At 54.4% G+C, this 22539-nt stretch overlaps 1 protein-coding gene across 11 annotated transcripts in view; it reads right to left on the bottom strand.

Moving 5' to 3' along the window:
- Positions 1-22539, bottom strand: part of ANK1 (ankyrin 1) — a 210362-nt gene that overhangs the window by 35917 nt on the left and 151906 nt on the right. For 6 of the 11 annotated variants that reach the window (XM_045588856.1, XM_036456825.2, XM_036456818.2 and 3 more), the window contains exons 13-30: positions 22232-22330; positions 20695-20892; positions 20015-20113; positions 19214-19312; positions 14541-14738; positions 12992-13090; positions 10654-10752; positions 10310-10408; positions 9124-9216; positions 8649-8721; positions 7932-7955; positions 6715-6811; positions 5505-5583; positions 3093-3190; positions 2753-2977; positions 1557-1711; positions 1017-1228; positions 341-545 (exon numbers count right to left, since the gene is read on the bottom strand). In XM_045588856.1, coding sequence (XP_045444812.1) covers positions 341-545; positions 1017-1228; positions 1557-1711; positions 2753-2977; positions 3093-3190; positions 5505-5583; positions 6715-6811; positions 7932-7955; positions 8649-8721; positions 9124-9216; positions 10310-10408; positions 10654-10752; positions 12992-13090; positions 14541-14738; positions 19214-19312; positions 20015-20113; positions 20695-20892; positions 22232-22330 — 2251 coding nt within the window. The remainder of the gene's footprint in view (positions 1-340; positions 546-1016; positions 1229-1556; positions 1712-2752; positions 2978-3092; positions 3191-5504; positions 5584-6714; positions 6812-7931; positions 7956-8648; positions 8722-9123; positions 9217-10309; positions 10409-10653; positions 10753-12991; positions 13091-14540; positions 14739-19213; positions 19313-20014; positions 20114-20694; positions 20893-22231; positions 22331-22539) is intronic. The other 5 variants (XM_045588857.1, XM_036456826.2, XM_036456821.2 and 2 more) reach the window with 1 other exon arrangement.

Below are 22539 nucleotides of genomic sequence, written 5' to 3'. Positions count from 1 at the left end.
AGACAGTCTTCAGACACAGACACAGAGCTTGCCAAAGCAGTGAGGCCGGGGTGCAGGGCAGAGACAGGCACATCTGGTGAAGCCCTGAGCACACCTGCTCTCCTATACCCTCCTCCCCTTCTTCCTCCTAGTGCCCCCTAGACCCTTCCCAGAGCAGCTGGGGTGCTCCCACGGAGGGCGTGGTCTCTACTCAGACCATCACCCCTCCATCCCTTTGGAGAGCACCTCCCTAGGCCAGGCCAACAAAATGCGAGACGGCGGCGATCTTTGCCTTCTCCTGTCTCCCCACGAGTGGCTGGAAGGACGGAAGACAGGCCGGAGGCCAGGGGTCACCTCTCACCAATGACGCTGCAGAGCAGGCGCAGGCTGGTGGTGTCGCCCTCCCCGCTGTCCCGCGGGTTGTCCGTCCAGGAGGGCGGGAGCGGGATCCGCAGCCCAATGGGCCGGTGGAATTTCCGGCGCCGGGGCTCCACGGTGACGATGGGGCTGAAGGTGGCCTGGTTGCCCAGGAGTTTGGTGACTAGCTCATCTGGAACAGGCTGGGCCTGCGAAGGGCCGAACGGGGGACCCTCAGCCCCAGAGCCTCTGAGGGGCCCATGGACAGGAGACAGCACATCCCCAGGGGCCTGTCTAGACGGAGTGCAAAGGTGGGACCCAGGCTGCCCAGGGCCGACGGCACTGCTTAGCTCTCCTTTCTGAGCCTTTTCCCGCCATTTCCCTGTGACGCCTCATTCCCGGGAAGGTACCTTGTAGGTTAATGCCTTATCCGGAACATTCAGCAACTTCCCAGGGAGCTGCTGCCGCATCCCACCCACCCAGCGGCCTTCTGAGCTTTCATGTCAAATCTCTTAAGGACAGTGTCAGGCACTGGGCAAAGTGTGGAGTGAGGGCTGTCTTCCTGAGGGCCTTGTTCACCTTCCACCTTTCGTGAACTCTGTCTGGGTACGGCGGGCGGAGGTGGGGGCGGCAGGGGGGGTCAGGGGGCGCCCCGTCGGGCGAGGAGGAGGCCACGTCACCTGCAGAGCCAGCTTCACCCTCTTGGTGACGGCATTTTCCGGGAACGTGGCCTGCACCAGGGGCACCAGCTTGCTCTTCAGGGAGCCGCCTTCGGGGCCGATGGTGTCGTAGTCCTGGCAGAGCCGGGACATGATCACGAAGTACAAGGGGAAGTCCGTGGTGATAATGCGGCACACCCGCTTCTTCTCCAGCTCCTCCAGGCTCCCCAGCTCTGGAACCACAGGGCACGGGGCCGTGAGCCCCGCCATGCGAGCCCAGGCTCGGCCCCCGGCGTGTCCCAGAGCCCCCTCCGCACTGCTCTCTCCGGGGGGAGGCGAGGGGTGGCGAGGCTGAGCCGCCGGGAGGGAGACATCCCTGCATCCAGACGGCCCAGAAGCAGACGCAGGTGGCAGATGGGGGTCAGGCGCTCACTCAGGGACCCGGAACTGCACCTAACGGGCCATCTCCAGGCCCCGGGCCTCTCCAAACCCCAGGCAGCCAACAGCCCACCCCCAAAGGACAGCCTCCAATGCCATCTTCCAGGAGGAGGGCGCCGTTACCTTCGTCCATCCCGTTGAGGATCTGGTCCAGGTAGCTCTCTCCGTAGCGGCTCTTGTGCTCCTTCCACACGGAGCCGTTCTCACTGCGCAGCACCACGAGCTCGCGATCCCCGCGGCCGTGGGAGGCAAAGTGGGGGATCTCCACAATCACAGGGCTGCGGGCACAGAGCGGAGGGCGGGGAGGGTGTGAGGATTCGGGGTGCGTGCCTTTGGTGGCAAAGGGAGGGCAGGGGGGGTTGTGGGGCAGCGGGTTCCTGCCTGGAGGGAAGAAGGGGTCCTGGTGCCACAGTGGGGCAAGTCCTGACCGTGGAACAGACCTGCCTCAGGCTCCTTGGCCGCCCCATGGCCCCTGTCAGTCCCCACCAGGCAGATCGCTCTGCCCTTGCACCTGATGCTGAGCCCGCTGACATCTCTGCACAGCGCCTCTCCGAGCCCCGGCTCCCCCCTAGCACGACGATCGTGACGGGAGGACTAGACTCGAAAGGGGAAATCAGCACAAAGGCCTTTGCCGGCTGCTTTACAAGTGGTGGGTGAGAGCCTTGGGGTGGATATAAGGGAGCGGACAGAGATGAGAAGGCAGGGCTTTCTGGGCAAGACCTGTCCCCGCATGCCAGCCAAGGCCAGCATCCGGCCATGGTGCCTGAAGAATAACAAAGCTTGGGTGGAAGCCCCCATCTGCCTGCCTCCGACGAGGTGAGGAATGAATGGACTTCAAAGCCCATTGATCTTGCCGGCCGTGGGGTGATGCTGTCAAGTTGTCTTAGTCTGGTTACTAAGTTGTCTTAGTCTAGTTACTTCGTTGTCTTAGTCACTAAGACTCTAGTAAGACCATTTTGAAGCTGAAATAATTAAAACCTGGGGTTGGGGGGCGGGGGCGGGGTCCCGAAGTTGCTCTGTCTTCCCTTCCCTTCTCTAGTGTCATACGAGGTTGGAGAGCATTGAGCTCCACCCAGGCTATGGACTTCTTGGTGTACCCAGGAGCAGGCAGTTCAAGGGGACGGGGTTGGGAGTGGGGGGGAACTCGGGATGCTGTTCCTGCCGGGACAGCAGAGAAATGAGGTGACGGGGGCACCAGGTTCGTCCCCTCTCTGCCCTGTGGCGGGTGGCTCTGTGGTTGCTGCCGAGGTGGCAGCGACGGACCCACGGGGCAGGGACAGGTTAGGGACGCACCGCACACCCACAGAGAGGCCTCGCACCTCAGGAACTGGGCCCCCGTGGGCCCCAGCGCGATGATCCTGCTGGCCAGGCCCTCCTCCTCGGCCAGCGGGGGCGGCGTGCTCAGCTTCTGCGGCTTCACCAGGCGGCAGGTGATGCGTGTGGGCGCCGCGCACGTCCGCGGCGGAATCACCACTCGCAGGCCGTTGTGCCGGCTCCCTCGCATGGAGCCTCCCCGGGCATCCACCATGAAGCTCACCAGGAACCTAGGCACAGGCAGAGCCATTTTGGGTGTCCACGTGCTCCCTCTGAGACAGGGAACGGGGGGGTGGGGGTAGGGAGGGGGACGCAGGGCCTGAGTCCCTCGCAGGGCCCACTCACCCTGTGTGCACGGGGCTGGCCACCGGGCTGATGTTGTCTGAGGTCTCTGTGGCCGGGCTGCTGGGGATGAGTGAGTCTTCATCATACTCTTTCGATGCCTGAGGAGGAGAAAAAGGCCAAGTGTCTCAGCCCGGCCCAGGCCACAGGTGCTGGTCGGGGGACAGCCAATGCTGAGCCCAGCTGGGGGTGCTCAGGAGCACCTCCTTGCCAGGAACCAGGGGGACCCGTGGAGGAAGAGCCCCCACAGGCACTGAGCCTGTGGGCGCAGGTGTGCCCGGAGCGAATGGAAGCGCGGCTTCCTCCTAGCATGGCCTTTCCTCTGCTCAAGCCCCTGGGAGAGAGTCTCGGAACGGACGGAGCAGGTCCTCCCTCCATCTCGCTTCAATCTTAGGTCCTGTGCCCACTGCTGACCTACCCCCCTGTTCTCCAGCTACACTCCAGCCTGAAACTTCTGCTTGAGCTGGCTTGGTTTTCACACTAGAGTTAGCAACAGACTCTGCACCATCGCCAACTCGTTCTTTGGCTCTGGGCAAAATCCTTGTCCTGTAGGTACCTGAGGTCCATGAGGTGGCTGGAACAGACCATTCCCGTGTGTGTGTGTGTGTGTGTGTGTGTGTGTGTGTATGTTTGTGTGTGTGGGGGGGGGGGTGGCTTCCTGCTATCTCACCTGCCATGGGGCAGGCCCTGCCTCACAGTAATGCTGCAGCTACAGGATATGGGCTGCCTCACACAAGGACTCTTGAAAGCCACCAGGGTCTGATCCTATCTCTGTCCCCTCCAGGCCTGTTCTCAACTCTGCTCTTGCTCATGCTCTCCCACAGGTGCAGACGCCCTGCCCCTCTCCTTCGCTGTTCACTTTCCATGTCTCACCTCCTCCATGAATCTTTCCCTTTGACTCTGATCTGGAAAAACTCACACCACACCGTTGAGCACCTGGAGAGTTACGCTTCCCTCACTTTGTGCTAAATGGCTCCTTGTAGCTGAGTCCACCCTTGCAGGTTGGACCATCAGCTCCCAGGAGGCAGGTATGGGTCTCCTAGTCTGCCATCCAGCCCTACGCAGGGCACACAGTAGGACTCCAGCAACACCTGCTGATTTGAGGAGTCGAAGAGAATGGGTTGGCCAAGGAACAGCAGGACACAGTTCCACCCAGCTGCTTTTGATGATTCAGGCAGCAACCAGAACATGTGCCCCAGCAGGACCAGGGCTGTATCTGACCATGACCCCCAGATGCCACCCAATGAGTGACACCAATATCCGCCACCACGATATACCCAGCCTAGAATGGCTGGCTGGACAGCTTCACAGCTACTTGGGTATGGCTGCTGCACTCAGACACACACCCTCTCAGAGACCAGCCTTTGTGGGACACAGACTTGCCTGGCTCAGTTATCAGGCCTCACTCAGGCTGTCATTCCCAACCTCAAACACCACACTGCTCTCTTTTTATGCTAGAAAAACCCCTTGTTCTGAGAGGGGGTTGGAGGGGGGGAGAGAAAGAGTGCCAATGGCATAAAAGTAACCAAGGGAAAATGAAACTGTCTTAAACCATCCGACCCTTGTTGGAGACAAATTCAGATGCCATCCAGGGGAGCCACAACGTAGGGCACTGCAATGAGCAATATCCCAAGTGCGAACAATCTCTCTGACACCCTCTTCTACTCCTATTGGTGTTTAAGCTCCTAATAATCCCTCAAGGAGGGTGAGGCAGAAGCTGCTCCCTTTTCCTGATGGAAAAGAAAAGGAGTGCAGGGTTCTGTGATGTGCCCAAAACTTCGCTGCAGGGGCAGGTGCAGCCTGGGGCTTGCTCTCCAGTGCCATGACCTGCTGCCCCCGTGGCTGCAGAGAGCACATGCGTGCACCAGGGTTGTGGCTATGAGAACATGGGCTTTTGAGCAGAATGTCTGGCATTAGTTCTCAGCCTTGCTCGTGACTGAACCTGCATCATGGTGTTTTCCACGCCCATGGGCTCTGCGAGACGCCATGCCCGTCACGTCTGGGATAATGAGAACACCGACACCCCAGGGGCTACGAGGAACACGCAGAATCTCGGATCTGCAGGGCTCAGTAAATGCTATACGTGTTTCAACTGTTAGCTCCTCTCACACCCCAGGTCCGTGGTCAGCAAACTGCGGCTCCCGAGCCACATGGGGCTCTTTGGCCCCTTGAGTGTGGCTCTTCCACAAAACACCACGGCCTGGGCGAGTCTATTTTGAAGAAGTGGCGTTAGAAGAAGCTTAAGTTAAAAAAATGTGGCTCTCAAAAGAAATTCCAATCTTTGTCCTGTTGATATGTGGCTCTGTTGACGAATGAGTTTGCCAACCACTGCCCCAGGTCATCTCAAAGCAATCATTGTCCCGGGGGGGCTCTGCTCTCCACAAAATGGAAAACAAGAGACAGGAAGCTTCTTACCTGTTCTGGCTCTTCCGATCGGATCACCACTGTCTCCGGTGTGACACAGGGAATTCTCGGGATGGCTGGAGATTCCACCCTGGACACCAAGACAATTGGAAAATCAAAGAGGCGACCCTTCCAAGTGGTCCCCCTTCTTCCACGAGAGGCCTCAGGGAAACACCTGTGTACCCCGTAACCACCTACCCAGTCTGCTCCCTCACCACAGCCTGGACCCGCTCCACTTCCCCTCTATTTGCACACGCAATACAACTCAGCCTACACCACTGACCAGCTTCCTCCCTTCGCCTCCAAGCCTTTCCCCGGAGCCCCACCGTCCCTCAGAGCCTCACTGAAGGGCCACCTGCTCCGGGGATGCTCCCCGCTCTCACCAGCCCAGTTCTTAGCCTCGGAGCCCGTGTTGACAGAATCCTCGCTCTGGCCTCCATTGCATTGCTATGTGACCTCTGGGTGTGTGTTCTGATCCTACCAAATAAATCTGTAGCTTCTTTATGGCCAGGGGACAAGTCTTATACTTTTTTCTCAGTGATGTTCAACAAATACTAACTGATTACATATGCTTGTTGTTTCACTTCCTGCTTGCCCCCACCCCCACCCCCCGTCCTGCTTTATATAAGCCGTGGGACTACGTGGGCACGCATCTGTCTTTCCAGAAAACGCCGAGGGCTCAGTGTTTCCACACAGTGGTCTCTTCTAGATTTATTTGTGGGATATTCCTGCGTGCTCATGTGCTCACTGCAGAGTGACTCCCAGCGTCACAGGGAGGAGTGAGAAATGTGTTCCGGGCAGAGACAGCCTCTCTGTGTGTTTTCCCTCGTGTATGGAAGGATGCGGTCAGTGTTAGAGCTCAGGAGCCAGTTTCTCATGTGAATTTTCTCAGTGGATTTTCCGGGTGAGAAACTGAGCATGTGTGAGAGGGAGAAGGGGTGTGCGTATGAGACTGTGAGTGAGGGAGAAAGACAGTTGGGAGGCAGAGGTACTGAAAGAGGAGGGGAGACACTCCGGCCAATATGTTGTAAGGGAGGCCTCCATTCCCCACCTGATGCTCAAGGTACAGAGTTAGTGTATCCTAAGGTGCTGGACCCACAGTCCAAGCGGCCGGCAACTATCCCTGCCAGGGGCACCCCGAGGGGCTGGCCTTCCAGAGACTTTTCTCTGCTCTGAGGTCCGGGGCAGGACCTCAGCCATCCACGGGGCGGGCACTTCTTACACTTGATCTAGCTTCGGCACAAAGTCCAGCAGCTCCTTCTCTTCATCTACATCCCTGGAGTCCTGCCTCTCAGCCTTGGAGCCGACGAGTTCTTCCCCTGAAACCACATGAGTTTGAGTGAGTGACAGAATGGAGACCCGCGCTTTCTTTTTTAAAAGTGCTCTGCCTGCCGAAGCCGGTTTGGCTCAGTGGAAAGAGCGTCGGCCTGCGGACTGAAAGGTCCCAGGTTCGATTCTGGTCAAGGGCATGTACCTTGGTTGCGGGCACATCCCCAGTAGGGGGTGTGCAAGAGACAGCTGATTGATATCTCTCTCTCATCGATGTTTCTAACTCTCTATCCCTCTCTCCTTCCTCTCTGTAAAAAAATCAATAATATATATATATTTTTTAAAAAGTGCTCTGCCCAGTCCTCAGTGCCGAGGAGTGGAGGAAGGCTCAGATGCTTGAAGGGGCGCCCATTAGCAATGTCTTCGACAGCCCTGTTCCTCCAGCGCTGGTACCCAGAGCTGGGCGGCAGCTCCTAGCATCTTAGTCTGTGCCAGGCTTTGTAGAAGAAAAAAAAAAAAAAAAAAAAAAAAAAAAAAAAAAACCCAGAAAGAACTTTTTTTTTTCGGCTTGGCAAATGCTACTTCCAAAGAACGCTTGCAGAGTGTGCGATGGCGCCAAAGGGCTGCTTCTGTTCTTTTCTGCTCCACACATCGCAGAGGCACAAGCTCCCACGGACCCGCACCCATCCGCGTGAAGGGCTGGCGGGTTCTGGTAACCACGGCAGGTGGGGCCTCATTGCTTCCTAAGCCCGTCACCACGAGTTCTCACTATGCCTACAGCCCGGACTGCCTCTGTTCCCCTTTTCCTGCTTGCCCTGGAGTTGGAGCCCTCGACTCTGCAGTGTCATTGGCTGTCCCTTAGCAGGGAGTGTCCTGACTCTGATCTGGAGCTGACAGAATGAAGTAACAACAACAGCTCATGCAGGTATGGTCACACACACACACAGTGGCATGGGCACAGACACAGGGATGGACAGGCAGGAGCTCCCCGCCAGGGCATGGATCGAATGTATGGGTGTACGTTTCCTGTTTTTAGTCAAAGCTCCCGGCTCCGGGGGGTTAGCTGCCAGAGGAGGGTGGAAAGCAGGAATGGATTAGTGAGAGCTTGGATTGCTTGGGGGTGAAATGTACTGTGAGAAAGGACCACAGGGAACAGAAAGTGTTTCATACCCATTATAGATATATGAGCAGTTCCTGGAAAGCAAAGAAGAGCCAAGTTTAAGAAAGGACAGGATTGCAGTCAGTTCAAGCGAGAGGCATATCACCAAAAGGGACACGAGCACAGCTCTCATCACCTAGTTGCAACATTATTCATTTGAGGGCCAGAGAGAAAACCAGTCCAGTCCAACCTCGGACATCCCAAGGGTTCCTTCCTAACTTAAGTGAGGAGATAGTAAGAAGCTACCAGCACCTGGTTCACAGAAGTTGGAAATGGACATACCCCCAAACTTTCTGACCCCTGGTGCGGTCAGTAGAGCAGCTTATTAAACAGATTCATACAGAATTGAAAAATAAACAGCTTGCCGTTTGCTCAAAGCTCAAGGAAAGCACCAGGCAGAATTCTATGGCAGTTCTTTACAGCTCTGACAATTGATCTGAGGAGAACCATAGTTTGTGCATAATACATGCAAACACATATTTATGAAACTTCATGGGATTTTGCATTTTAATCTCCGAGACGTAGATTTTCCTTCTAAAAGATCACATTAATGAGGTATTTTTGAGGGCAGAGAACATCTTTGAGAAGCAGTTTCTCTCTGGTTTCCCAGCAGACCCGAGCAGCTGTGCTGTGCTGGGGACCCCTGAGAGGGTCAGGAAGCACCCAGGGAGTGCTCAGTGCCGTGGCCCCTGGCTTCACCCCGACTCATGTCAAACCCCAGACTTTACCTTCATCTTCAGAAACATCCAGGATCTCATCTACCGTCTCCGGGAAACTCATCCGGTGCTTGTCACTGACTAACTAAAATGAGGAAAAGCAGAGAATTCAGCCCAAATAGGACACTGACCCAGCGGTTACCTGGTTATGACCCTGGAGACAGGAAGGAGGAGGGAAAGGAGCTTTGTCCCAAAGGCAAAATAATCAGAGCTAAGAGGCTCCCAGCCTAGAAGCAGGGGAGATGAACATGGCACACCCTCTTCCCATTGCCTAGTCTCTGCCCCAAGCCCATCGTCCTGCTGCCCCTTTAGGTCCGCCCCCAATTCCTCCTACCACTAGGTGGCAGTACAACTCCATCGGTCGGAGAAGACCCTCCTGCCTTTAGGCTTGGTTCTGTCTACAAGAAGAGCCCAGCTCTGAGAGTAACCCACAGGGGCACCCAGTCAGGGTGTGTTTGGGGTGGAGGATGCAAAGAAGCAGACATACCGCGACACTGGTTTCATCTGTGACCACTTTGAGCACGTCTGTGACAGAGATGTAGCCCAAGCGCTTGGCTATTGCCAGAGGCGTGGTTCCATTCTGGGGAGAACAGCAGAGAGAGGGGGAGATCAGGCAAGGAAACGGCGTCTGGGAGAACAAGCTCACCTTCTAACTGCGATGAGGGTTCTAGGTGGGCAGATGGCACCTCGGACCCCTGCACACTTGCGAGCCCAGGCATGTGCCAGGCGTTAGCCAGGCATGTGGGGGAGGAGGGCAGGGATACTTTAAATCTACAGCGATGAGTGTAAGAACCTTGACACATGAGCAGAGAAATCTTGCCAGGACACGTCAGAAACTTCCATGAGGGAGCCAACGGGGGGAAAATGAGACAGGAAGGCATTGAGAAGATGAGGATACAGGGCAATGCTGTTCACTGCCCTCAATGCCAATTCTCTGGGTGTCGGTAAGGGAGCAATACGATGGTTACAGTCATCCATACACTTCAACAAACGCCCCAGGCCAATCAGAAATCACAAATGACCAGAAATGGGGGGAGTGGGGGAATGTATCTTCTACACTCATTTTAAGAGAAAGATCGATCTTTCTCTTAGAATGAGTAAACTGATATTGAGGCTTTTTTTCTTTTTTCTTTTAAATTCTCTAGTTCCAGGAGGTGCCCCGGGCCCTCAGAGTCAGCCCATTCCACAGTTAGGATCTCAGCAACCACATCCATAACCAAAATCCGCACACTCTCCGCGCTGCAAGCAGCCGCAGAGATGACCTAGCACAGCCTGTGCATTGCCAGGTAAGGAAGGTCGCCCTCCACAATGACCACCGGTGTTGCTAAGGACCACCCTGAGGCCCTGTGATGCCGTGAGCCACGCAAGGCGTTTGGTGCTGCTCACTGTGCCACACTGACAGCAGCTCCACATACTGCAGAGAGAGTTTCACCAGCTGCATTTAAGCAGAAGTAAAGGGGGGGAGGGTAAACGGTGCTTGAAAAGATAACCTCCGTTCGCCAGAAAGAGAATCTAATCACAGCACGCCAAGGCCTGGGCGGGCCCAGACAGCTATGCCTTTATGGTCCAGCAGCCCGTCCAGGCCCCAGACTGAGACCCCGTGGTGAAGGCACAGCTCCCAGGGCTGTCCAGGGGCGCAGTATTCCGAAATCAGGAACCAGGTGGGTACTCACCGAGCTGACCTCGTTGGGGGAAGCACCATTTTTGAGAAGCAGTGTCACGATGTCTGTGTGTCCCTGTTGGGCAGCCTGGTGCAAGGGGCTGTATCCTAGCTGTGAAGCGAGGTAGGTGTTTTGGCAGGATTAGCTAGCCCTGAGACAGAGACCTGCCCACACAGGACAGAGTCTATCCGTCTTCCGTGTGCAACACGAGCACGCTTTCCCCCCATCTCCTCCTCCAGGGGCACAGCTCAGGACTGTGGCAGAGCCCCAAGGCAGCCCAGAGTCACCCCGGCTGCATGCTAATTTGGCCCTTAGGAAGAGTCAGTATAGGAGGCAGGTCTCAGGCGTCCCTCTACCTTAGTCTTGGCATTGACGTCTGCCTGGTGCTGTAGCAGGAACTTCACCAGCTTGATGTTTCCATAATGACTGGCCACGTGGAGGGGGGTGTAACCCATCTGCAAAGCAAGAGAGGAGAACGGGTGACCAGCAGTGCTTCTGGGCACACCAAGAGCCTCTGTAAGATGTGCATGAATAAAACCCTTACAACAGAGCTGATGGAGAGAGCATGGCCCTGGGCGGTGGCTCTGTTGGTTGGGAGTGCCATTCCGTACACCAAAATGTTGTGTTCAATCCCTGGTCGGGATATATGTGAGAAGGCAACCAATCATTGTTTCTCACATGGATGCCTCTCTCTCTCTCTCTCTCTCTCTCTCTCTCTCTCTCTCTCTCTCTCTCTCTCTCTGAAAAACCCTTTGGAAGGCTGACAGCTGTGATGAGGTGTGAGCTGTACGGCCATGGCCAATCAGGTATAGTTGGCCTGGGAGGGAACAGGGCTCAGTATCAGATAAGTGAAGTCTGAGATGCCAGGAGCGGGCCAAGGGGAGACGGGAGCAGGCAGCTGGAGCACTACCGGGGCCCGGTGAAGAGTTCTAGGTGAAGAGACACCTAGGAAGAGTTTACAGCCTCGGAGATGAGCGAGGTCACCTAGGATACATGCAGAGAGAGAAACAGGGGGCCCATGGGCTGCAGCAACACAGAGGGAGATCAGAGCAGAGGACTGTGAGGGACTGGATGTGGGAGGAAAGCAGAAGTCGCTTGTTGTAGAAGCCGAGAGAGGTTCTGCTGAGGGGGGACAGCCATCAGGCCCTTTGCCGGGAAGGGGGCTTAGGTGAGTCTGGTTGGTGGCATGGAGATCACTGTGACTTGGGTAAGAGCAGATGCATCCCTACTAGAAAGGTGGGAAATCCCACTGTAAATTCCCCCAAAAGGCTGTCCACGTCGCTGAGTTGCAGTGTAATGGATTTTACAGGAACTGGTCACTGTATGAAATGAGTGGGCTTTGGGTATTTATTCATTTGCATTTTGGACACAAAGAAGCTAATTTTCAAGGACTCGGTTCTGCTGAATATTCTGGTGCTCCCTCCAAAGTCCGACAAGCCAAGGCCCTCTGAGCCCTGTGGTCTAAGTGCCCCTGGAGGGCCGGGACCAGATTTCAGACACCCTGTCAACACAGTCCCTACGCTGAACCTTGAGTCATGACATGGCTTTGGGACCTACCAGGTCCTAACCCACAAAATAGGGTCTCTCAGGCCAGGGACCCCAAAGACTAAACTGGGCCCACAAAAGAAGCTTCAGAAATACAGGACATCCTTGGTTTCCAAGCAGTTTCCTGTTGAGGCTGCAAACAACTGGGGATAGAATACAGTTTCTAGATTTTTCTCAGTGAAGACCTCATGTCATGTTGTTGACTGGTGTTCCTGTGGAACTTCGGGGGTGGGGTGGGTTGAAGGGGTGTCACACTGTCCCTTCCTTTTTTTTAATTTTATTAATATATTTTATTGATTTTTTACAGAGAGGAAGAGAGAGGGACAGACAGAGAGATAGAAACATCAATGAGAAAGAATCATTGATCAGCTGCCTCTTGCACACCCCCTACTGGGGATATGTCCGCAACCAAGGTACATGCCCTTGACCGGAATCGAACCTGGGACCTTTCAGTCCGCAGGCTGATGTTCTATCCACTGAACCAAACCGGTTTTGGCGCACTGTCCCTTCTTTAACACAGCTGCCTTGTGGCGAAAAGGAACAGAGTGCCACTTCTTCAACGCAGCCTCCTCCTTCTACCAAGTGGAAACACTCTCCTCCTTTGTGCTTCGAGTGGCTCTCTGAGGCCTCCCTTACTCAGGAAATCACGGTAAGCCATCTTTCTTGCCTCGGACAGTCACCCCCTCACTGAGCTATAGTGTGCAGATTCACTGCCCAGGGCTGTGCATGGCTGTCCTCAGTCGCCTCATGGAGCATCTTGCACACAGAGAGCTCCATAGAAAGCATTCGACTGAACACTGTAATAAAATACTGCATTTTCTAGTGCATCCTGGGAAGCCTGGCGTTTTGACACCCGGCTCATGTACCAGTAAGACAGGTCTTGGAATCATGATTAAACGTTTTTCTCAGTTTCTCACTATAGAGGCTCAAAAGTCTAGCAAACTTCAAAATTCCTAACGGAAAAGTGAGGCAATGAGGACTGGTGTCTTCAAGCTCCACTGCCACCTCCAGGAAGGGGTAGAGCAGAATATGTCGCTGCGTCCTTGGTGTTTCTAAGCTCTGAGGAGGAGTCAGTTCTGAAGTGTGAGGGAGGCAGGAACTGGGCAGGGGGATGGATGCACGCAGGGAGGGAGGGTGGGGGATGCTTACCCGGGTGGGGGCGTCCACTGTGACACCGTGTTTGATCAGCACGTCGGCCACTGAAACGTGGCCTTCTTGTGCGACCAGGTGGAGGGGGGTGAGTCCGCTCTGGAAAGAAAAAAATAAAAGAATTACATCGTCTCATAGCCAGTAAAGTGTTCCAGGCCACAAAGGAAGAGCGGAGGTCTGGGAGCCGAACCTGGCTCTGCGGCCGCCAACCTGCAAACCTCCCCCAGCTCTGGGCCTTTGTACCCTCCTTTAAAACATGAGGTTAAAGTTAGTCAGAGGTCAGTAACATTTTCTATGAAGGGCCAGATCGTCAATATTTTCCGCTTGTATCTCTCTTGCAACTACCCAACTTGGGCTGGTTACAGTGAGAAAGCAGGGATGGCCGACATATGAACAAATGGGGCATGTGTGTTCCAATAAAACTTTATTTGCACAAACAAGTGGTGGGCCGGGTTGGGCCAATAGGTCCAAGTTTGCTGACCTCTGAACCAGATGAGCTTTATGTACTATTCCCAAGATTCAAAATGAACCTTGGAGCCTTTCGTCTCCTTATCTAGAAAATATGGATTATCACCGATGTATTTCAAGATCTCTTGAAAAAGATGAAAATGCCCTGAAAAGTACGATGTGCCATCTAATTAGATCACAGCCAGTGCTGCACTGTAAAAACGATAGAGGACTGGGAGCTTGGTGGACATGGGAAGTGGCAGCTAACACGTATGAGGTTTCCTTTCGGGGGTGATGGGAATGTTCTGAAATTAGATTGTGGTGATGGCTGCCCAATTCTACAACTAAACCAAAACCCACTAACAGTACAAGGCAAACGGGTGAATTTTACGGTATGTGAATTACAGTTCAATAAAACTGCTTTTAAAAAGAAGTGACGCTTAGTTTTTCTTGGTCATGCATCCCTCGGAGAAGCCAGTGAAAACCATGAAGACTTCATCCAGAAAAATGCTCACAGGCCCATCCTCCCAAAATGTTGTGTACAAAGTTGAAAGGTTTGACTCAGATGCTAGCAATCCCTGGATAGAGAACTCCTGTTTTAATGTATAGATTGACATTTAAAAAAAAAATATCCTCCCTGTTGAAAAAGAATGGTTAGTACCAAATTACTAAATATATTCCTGAATGTCATACTGGCCTGTAGTTGGGAATGTGTAGTATGGATTTTATTATTGACCTTTTTGCTGATTCTTGAACCCACCCATTTATTGAAAAGGAGCCAGCAAGGGCTTTGGTATCAGAGAGGCCTAGGGCCATATAACCTTGGGAATATGCAACCTCTCGGAATCAGTTTTTTCACTTACAAAACTAAGATAAAAGCTGCAAAGGGCTGCTGTAAGGATTGCACACACACACACACACACACACACGCACACCACCTAATTCAGAACCTGCACACACACACACACACACACACACACACACACCACCTAATTCAGAACCTGGGCGCCCAGGGAGTGCCTGATTTCAGACATAATGCCCAGCTAGCCAACACGAAACCATGGCTGAGCCCCCAGGGCCAGACAGGAGGCCCTGTGCTTACCTTGTTCCCCAGGTTGCCGTTGGCTTGTTTGGAGAGTAGCAGGGCCACCATCTCTGCATGGCCCTCCTGGGCAGCCAGGTGAAGGGGTGTCACGCCTTGCACCGACTCTGCGTTCGCGGACGCCCCGTACTGCAGCAGGTTGCGGGCCACCTCCATCTGGTTCTGCTTGGCAGCGATGTGCAAAGGGGTGTAGCCATTCTGGAACAGAGGGATGGTTCCAGGACTGCTGAGCAGAGGACGTGAGCACCTGCCTCACATTTAATCCTCTGGGGATGGGGGGGATCAGGCCTGGGCCTTGGCTGGCTGGACACCGCCCCCTCTGCACCCCCCTCCCCCAAGCAGGGCTGGTGTCACCCAGGAGGGCAACTTCAGGAAACAAATAAACAAGCCATGTCTATGTGATTTGGGGCCAGTGAAATCCTGTGCCTTTTCTCACCATCTATGTCTTCTATTGGGCTCTGATAAACCGCTGTGCAGGGAGAGCTCACTGACAGATGCAGCAAGTAGGCTGCCTATAGAACCCCTAGGAAACTAGGTAAGCAAGAAAATGCAAGATTCCTTCTCCCTCCTTCCTGCTTTAGGAACAACCCCCCAACATATCCCTGTGCGCTGAGCCACGTGCTCCCTGGACTTGCCGACGTCAGGCAGGTGGAGGAAGAGGACATGCGCCTGCCTGGCAAGGGACTTGGAGACATGAAGTAGGCTCTGTTCCGCTCTGACGAGCCGTGCAATGCACGCAAGCTCTTCAGCAACGTCTAGACTTCCGTTTGTATTTTTTAAGCCATGAAAGGTGGATAATAACATCTACCTCATTCTCAGAGTTGTTGAATAGATCAAATACAATAATATTTGAAGGCACTTTCCAAAAGTAAGATATAAGAGTCATTTGCCAACTGGCATGACTCAGTGGTTGAACATCCCTTATGATCCAGGAGGTCACGGTTCGATTCCTGGTCAGGGCACAGGCCTGGGTTGCGGGCTCGATCCCCAGGGTGGGGTGTGCAGAAAGCAGCCAGTCAATGCTTCTCCCTCATCATTGATGTTTCTGCCTCTCTCTCCCTCTCCCTTCTTCTCTGAAATCAATATATATATATATATATATATATATATATATATATAGAGAGAGAGAGAGAGAGAGAGAGAGAGAGAGAGAGAGAGAGAGAGATCTAAGAGTAAGAAAGCTTGGTATGGCCCACAAGATGTGTTTAAAGGAGCTGGCCCCAGTGTCAGCTTGGTCACCGTGCACTCAGTATTCAGCCGCCCTTCCTTTTTCCTTTTCTTCCTGGTGGTAGGACTTTCTCAATGAAGGAAGCAGCGTGTAGATTTACGTTCAGGAGTAGGCTCCTTACCCCACTGCGGGCAGGTGACCACGACTCTGGTCATCACCGTTCCCTTACATCGTCACCGCCACCAAGGAGGCCTTTTGATTATTTCCCCACTTTGTGGATAAGTAAGCCAGTTCTCTGGGAGGCCAAGTGCCTTATCCGATGTCACCTAGTAAATGGAACAGCCGCTGGCCCGAGCCTGGCTTTCTGACTCCAGATCCCAGCTTCTTCCAGCGGGAGCTGCGCATCTAACACTTCAGTGTGTCTCGGGGTCTTGTTAAAATCCAGATCCTGACCCAGAAGCTCTAGGGCAGTGGTCCTCAACCTTTCTAATGCCACAAACCTTTAATACAGTTCCTCATGTTGTGGTGACCCCAACCATAAAATTTATTTTCGTTGCTACTTCATAACTGTAATTCTGCTACTGTTGTGAATCATAATGTACATACCTGTGTTTTCTGATGGTCTGAGGCGACCCTGCTAGCGGTCAAAGTAGCAACGAAAATAATTTTATGGTTGGGGGTCACCACAACATGAGGAAGTGTATTAAAAGGTGGCAGCATTAGAAAGGTTGAGAACCACTGCTCTAGGGAAACCCAAGATTCTGCGTTCCTAACAAGCTCCCCGGTGATGCTGATGCTGATGGTCTGAGAGCCACACTTTGAGGATCATGGTCCCAAAACACTCAGGGCCCAGGGTGGGTGCCAGGCCTGAGGGCCTCGGAGCTGGATCATGACTGTGTGAGCACATGTCCACCCAGCCCCAGAGCAGATGGCATAAGGCATATGGGCCCCCACCCTGCCAGCATGCTTCGTGGGGGCCCAGAGAACTGAGTCTCTCCTGCCAGCCCCGGTCTTCCTGGAGAATCCAACATTTCTGATTCTGCCGGGATCACTGATGAGAAAATAGGAAAAGGTGTGAGAGGGGAGGAGGGGAGGGGAGGAGAGACGGGCTGACCAATAGAGTTTTATAGCACTGGGGGACAGGGGCAGAGCCATCTGCCAAGTGGGTTTTCATGGAGAAATGAAAAGTTGCAACTTACCCCCCCAAAAAAAGAAATTGAATTTAAAAAAAGCATTTCCTTTAAATAACTATGTAAGATAATTCATTGGGAGCGTTTCTCCTTTTTAATTTGATTATGTTACGAGAACACATTACATTCTTCTGTGTAGGTTGTTTTCCCATAACAGGATGGCATTTTGATATAATACAGGTAATTAAACAAAATGAGTTTTGTACTATATCAAAAGAGAGCCGTGAAGAAAAGAAGTGTGGTTCAGTGGGTCAGGCCTGAGTCTGGAGCATTCCCTAAAAGAGATCACTCTGTTTCTATGGTGAGTGCCGGGAGTGTCTGCTCAGGACAGCGGTCAGAGTGAGCTGGGAGGAGGCAGCTGAACACCTTGCGGGGTGCCTGGCCCCCAGCAGGCAGTCGCTGCATAAAAGCAGCGATGACTAGGACTCTGTCCATGTACAAAGGGCAGTCACTGGAGCAATGTGAAGTCTATTCGGGAAAGTATGTTAGGAGTCCCAGGCTCTTGGGCATCTGTGGATGTCACACTGGCAAGGAGAGTCCCCTGTCCTGCCAAAGAGCACGTGGGCCCTGGCGGTGGCTCTGGCTGCCAGGTGACCGAGGTTAAAGCTGAGATACAACTGCCAGTCTCAAAACAGGGTCCGGCCCTCTGAGCTCTCCCGAAACCAGGACGGAAGGGGACGAATGACCTGTAGGTGACAAGGTCGAGGAGCAAGGAGGCAGGGAGCGGTCAGGGAGAGGTCAGGGAGAGCAAGGTGCCCATCCAAGGCTCTGCTTTCCCCAGGAAATGAGCTCACCTAAAGGCGTGCCCGCTAGAGGGAGAGAGAGAGAGCTGCTGGGATGTTAGAACAACATTAGCATCAAAATTAGAAAGGGAAGGGTTTGGTTTGGGTGCCGAGAGATCTGCATGAGAAATTCTACAAAATTGCCAGACGACTTGGTAAACTATTTTTTGCCATGGAAACAAAACCCATCTGTACAGTGTTTGTGCTTGGATAAAATCTCTCCTTAAATACCAGGGACCTGGCTCTGGTTTCTTTGCTGCAAGGAGGGGGCGGGAGGAGGAGGGGAGCCCAGCCTTTTATTTTTAGACGCGGGAGTAAGTCACATCATCGCGGGGCCGCATGCTCCGTCTACACCGTGACGTGGGCTCTGCTACAACGGCGGCGGGGACGGAGCCCAAGGAGACAGGGGCGCAGGGGAGACACCGCCCGCACACGGGGATGCTGTGAAATTCAGAGCATCCATTCCGAAGAGGGAGGACGAACAGAAAGCCCCCACACTCATCTTCCCTGACTGCCCTGAGTCCCCACCACGTCGGCAGGTGTCACCAACGCACCCGACAGCTCCCTCCTCAGAGGCAGCAGGCACACTCCTGCCGCTTAGCTGAGCACTGGAGTTTGCTCCCCAGAACTTATCCTTCCGAGTATCTGCTGGCGACTGGCGAGCTCTGGAACGCAGGGACTGCCTGTGTCCTTCCCCAAGCCCTGCTCCCTCCCTCGCCCGGTCCCTCCTCCCAGTGCGGCCACCAGCCCCACAGCTACCCTCTCATCCCACAGGGGGCAGCCTGTCCCCAAAAATCGATCCTCTGTCCAGCTTCCTCCCAACACCTTGGATCACCCCACCCCCACCCGCCGGGCTGGTCTTACGTAAGCCAGCCTGTCCGCTCCCTTCCCTCCCTTCCCTTCCTTCCCTCCCGGGGCCAGGAGGCTGCTGCCCCAAGCTGGCGTTTCAGAGGCTGCAGGAGGCCGGCACACTGGTCATGTGTCTACACGTGACATACATGTAGTCCTAGATCCATCGTCTAAAAACACCATGACCTAAAAGTCTGAACTCACAAGGGGAATAGATTGGGGGTGGGGGAGGGATATTCACATTCAAAATTGGTCCCTTTCTTCAAGGTTCCGGCAAGTTCACTCACAGCCCTGCATAGTTCTCACCGTGCAGTCACTGCGCCTGGGCGAGAGTAGTGAACGAACCCCACGTGAAGGCGCCTGTGCGAGCTGACCTTGGAGGGAGGGCCCACGTGCAAAACCCAGCGGACACTCCGCGCTCCGGGGACACGTTATTGTGTAGAAAGGACCCACCTCTGTGAGGTGACCTGATGCTAAGGAGTGTTGCCCGCTTCCCACCCGACTCCTGGTCCCCAAACAGCGGCAAACACACCGCAGGGGAGAGCTGAGAAAGGGAGGCGAGATTTCTGAGGCAGAAATCAAAGCGAAACACCGGAGCCCGCTGGTTGCTCCCGGAATGGCCCTCCCGGGAGGAAGGCAGGCAGCTGGGCCCCGGGCTCCTCTGTGGGAACCGGGGAGGCTTACCCAAGCAGGACTGTGCGGGGAGCCGCCCCGCGGGAGCAGCAGCTTGACGATGTCCAGGTGGTTGTGATGGACGGCCACGTGCAGGGGAGTCAGGCCGTTCTGCAGGGGGGGGGGGGGGGGTCGACAGAGAGAACAGCCTTCACTCAGTGCACTTGCTTCTTAGAGGCCCCCTGAGCTGTAGCAGCACCACGCTGGGGCCCAGTTCACTTATTTTATGCAGGTAAAATCTGGTTAAAACCATTCCAGGACCCCCTGGCTGGTTTTCTCAGTGGTTAGAGAACTGGCCCACGGACCACAGGATTGTAGGTTTGATTGCCACGGTCAAGGGCACATACCTGGGTCAGGGCGCGTGTGCGGGAGGCAACCCATCAAGGTGTCTCTCCCTTTCTTTCCTTCCTTCCCTCCCTCCCATCCCCTCTCTCTAAAAACAATCAAAGGAGACAGTAAAATACTCCTGTGTGGATTAACAAAAACAACAACAAAATCATTCCAGAACCAGTCTTGATCAGAAGTCACCAAGGGCACAAGCAGCCGGACCCAGGGCCACCTCCTCACTCCTGCTGGGCCCGATGGGGCAGCGCCATCAGCACACTCACTCCGAGAAGACCACGAGGTCTTTCTAGATAAGGTCAAGACCCTTGACAGAAAGACCAGTCTTCCTAAAGGTCGTTCTCTCTGGATCGCTGCCCCGGAGGAGATGGAGAAGAGGGGCTTAGGCACGTGTGCCCTTCACAAGCAGCACGTCTGCCTTTCACTCCGGCTTCCAGTCCGAGAGAGGGCGGCGAGGGCACGCTCACTCACCTTCCCGGCGGCGTTCGGGTGCGCGTCCCGCTCCAGCAGCACCTCTGCCACCCGGGCCTTCCCGTACTTGGCCGCCACGTGGAGAGGGGTAAATCCTTTCTGAGGAGAAACACGGGCTGTCAGAGCCCCGGGAGCCACAGCCGTTCTCCCTGGAGCAGGGTCCGGGGCAGAGGCGGTGTCCCCCCTTAGCAAGCGTGGAGACGCCCTCAAATAAAGGACGAGGAATTTCTGATCCCTCTGGGAGGCCGCAGCCACAGGACTCCTCCCCCTACCCCAGCCCGCCCTTCCCGTAGTGAGCAGAAAACCATGTCTGGTTGTGATTTGACCGTTAGCTCGTTGAAGGCAGGGGTTGAGTCTTACTCCTAATATTCCAGAACCGGCTGGTTTGTCTAGAGCAGGTGCTGAGCCAATAGCGATGGTGAGAGATAAATTTGCATGAAGGCTGAGAGGGTGAATAGGAAACTACAATCCACCCCTTTCTGGGGCAGAACCATGACACAGCAGGCTCCCAAGTGGTGGCCAGTCCTGTGAGCGCTGGCCCAGCGCTACCCCCGCCTCTGCTGCCAGCACGATTAAGGCAGCACAGAGGGTCAGGAGGGAATGCCACTCCCTTGCCCCCAGGCCCAGCAGTGAGTGGCCTGGGGCAGTCACCGCCAGAGAACAGGAGGAGGAGGCTGTACCTTGGTCATGCACGCCTGGGACGCTTCCTTTTCCAGAAGGGCCAGCGCCGTGTCCACGTGGCCCTCTCGAGCTGCGATGTGCAGGGGGGTGTGCCCGGCAGTGGTGGCCAGGTTGGGGTTGGCACTGTTTTCTAGCAGGAGCTTCACCATGTTTGTGTGGCCAATGCGAGCTGCACAGTGAAGGGGGGTCTGGTCATCCTGGAACCCGGAGTGGAAAAGAAGAAGAGGGGACACCAAGGTTAACTAATCCAACGCTTCGTCTCACAAAGAAGGGAGAGGGGGTGCCCAGAGAGGTGAGTGACTTTCTCAAGGTCGCACAGCTAGTTACAGAGAGGTGGCATTCACATCACATCTCTGAGTTACAGAAACCGATATGCTATCGCTTATTTAATCCTTACAACAGCCTCTCAAGCTAGTAGTTATTTCTACCTAGTTGCCCAAAGGCTTAGCCTTCCCCTCTGTGAAGTGGGGATAATAATATCAACCTCCTAGACCAGTGTTTCCCAAACTTTTGACACATGTGTACCCCTTCTATAATTTTCGTAACGCTGAGTACCCCTCGTACTCATGAGAACGCAGAATTAGGCACAGCTAAGCACGGTGCAGTGCATATCCCCACCAAACTCCGGTGCAATGCGTACCCCCACCAAACTCTTCCCGTACCCCTGGGGGTACACGTACCACACTTTGGGAAACACTGGTCCTAGACTATGGTTAGGATCAAGCAGCGAGTGTGGATAAGATGTTTCACACAGCCTTTGGGAGGTGATACCAAGTTGTAGTGGTGATTACCGCATCCCAAGTCACATCTGAGTGGACACCACATCTACGTCTTGGACACTGCTTTGGGTTTCTCTATGCCAAGGGTCATTAGAGTCTAAACTGCTGAAGGGGAAACATGACTTCTTCAGCCCATCCCAACCCTTCCTGTTCATGCCTAATGCTGAAGGGGTTCAGTGGCTGAGGTCTCTGTGTTGTCGGGCCCAGCTTGGGGGGGCCTCCCTCACATGGCCCAGCCAGAAACCAGAGTCTTAATTCTAAGCAGAGCTTCTGCCGCCTGTGGGGTAGGAAAGTCTGGTCTTGGCCAAAGCCAACCAACCTCCTGACTCAGCAGCTAGTCTTAGTCTTCACCCACCGGCCCCTCGACATGCCTCTTACAACAAAGGGGGAGGCGTCCGTGTTTAGATCAAGTCATTTTTGACTGATTCTCACTGGCAACACTTTCTTTAAAAAGTCGCTTCTCTTCTTATACCACGACTGTAACCATCCTGAAACCCTTCCAGCCCAATTAGCACTGCAGGCCAGCCACGCTCCTGGACTTGCATCATCCTGAAGACACGTAGCTCCGAGCAAGCCCGTCTCTGGCCTTGGCAGGACCCCTGCCAAGCAGGACCCAGTGTTTGGTGCGAGGGCCATGGGAATGTCAGGGAATCATTGTGCCCCCAGCGTTGTGGCCAGGCCTCTAATCAGGGTGGGTGTCTCCGCATGGGGCTTGGATTGCTCGCGTCCCAGGGTCCTTCCCACCTCCAGGACACACCTTGGCCTTGGCATTGACTTTGGCTTTGTTCTGGAGCAGGTATTTGGCGACTTCCGTGTGCCCTGCCCTGGCTGCCATGTGTAGCGGGGTCTCCACTTTCTGTAAAATAAGGAAATTACAGGCCTGTTAACACATGCTGGGCTTCCAAAAGAGTACACACAGGGCTCCACAGTGTGAGCCTGGAGAAGGCTGGCAGGTTTCTGTCCAAGAGGCGGGGCTGCCCCAGCAAGCAGCTCCTTCAGCCTTCAGCCTGCTGATGCCCAGTGTGTGTGCTTGTATGTATGTGTGTGTGTGTGTGTGTGTGTGTG

Source organism: Pipistrellus kuhlii, unplaced genomic scaffold, assembly GCF_014108245.1.
Source record: "Pipistrellus kuhlii isolate mPipKuh1 unplaced genomic scaffold, mPipKuh1.p scaffold_m20_p_3, whole genome shotgun sequence".
Lineage (NCBI taxonomy): Eukaryota > Metazoa > Chordata > Mammalia > Chiroptera > Vespertilionidae > Pipistrellus > Pipistrellus kuhlii.
The sequence above is the reverse complement of the archived record's forward strand: the minus strand, read 5'-3'. Positions and strand labels throughout refer to the sequence as shown.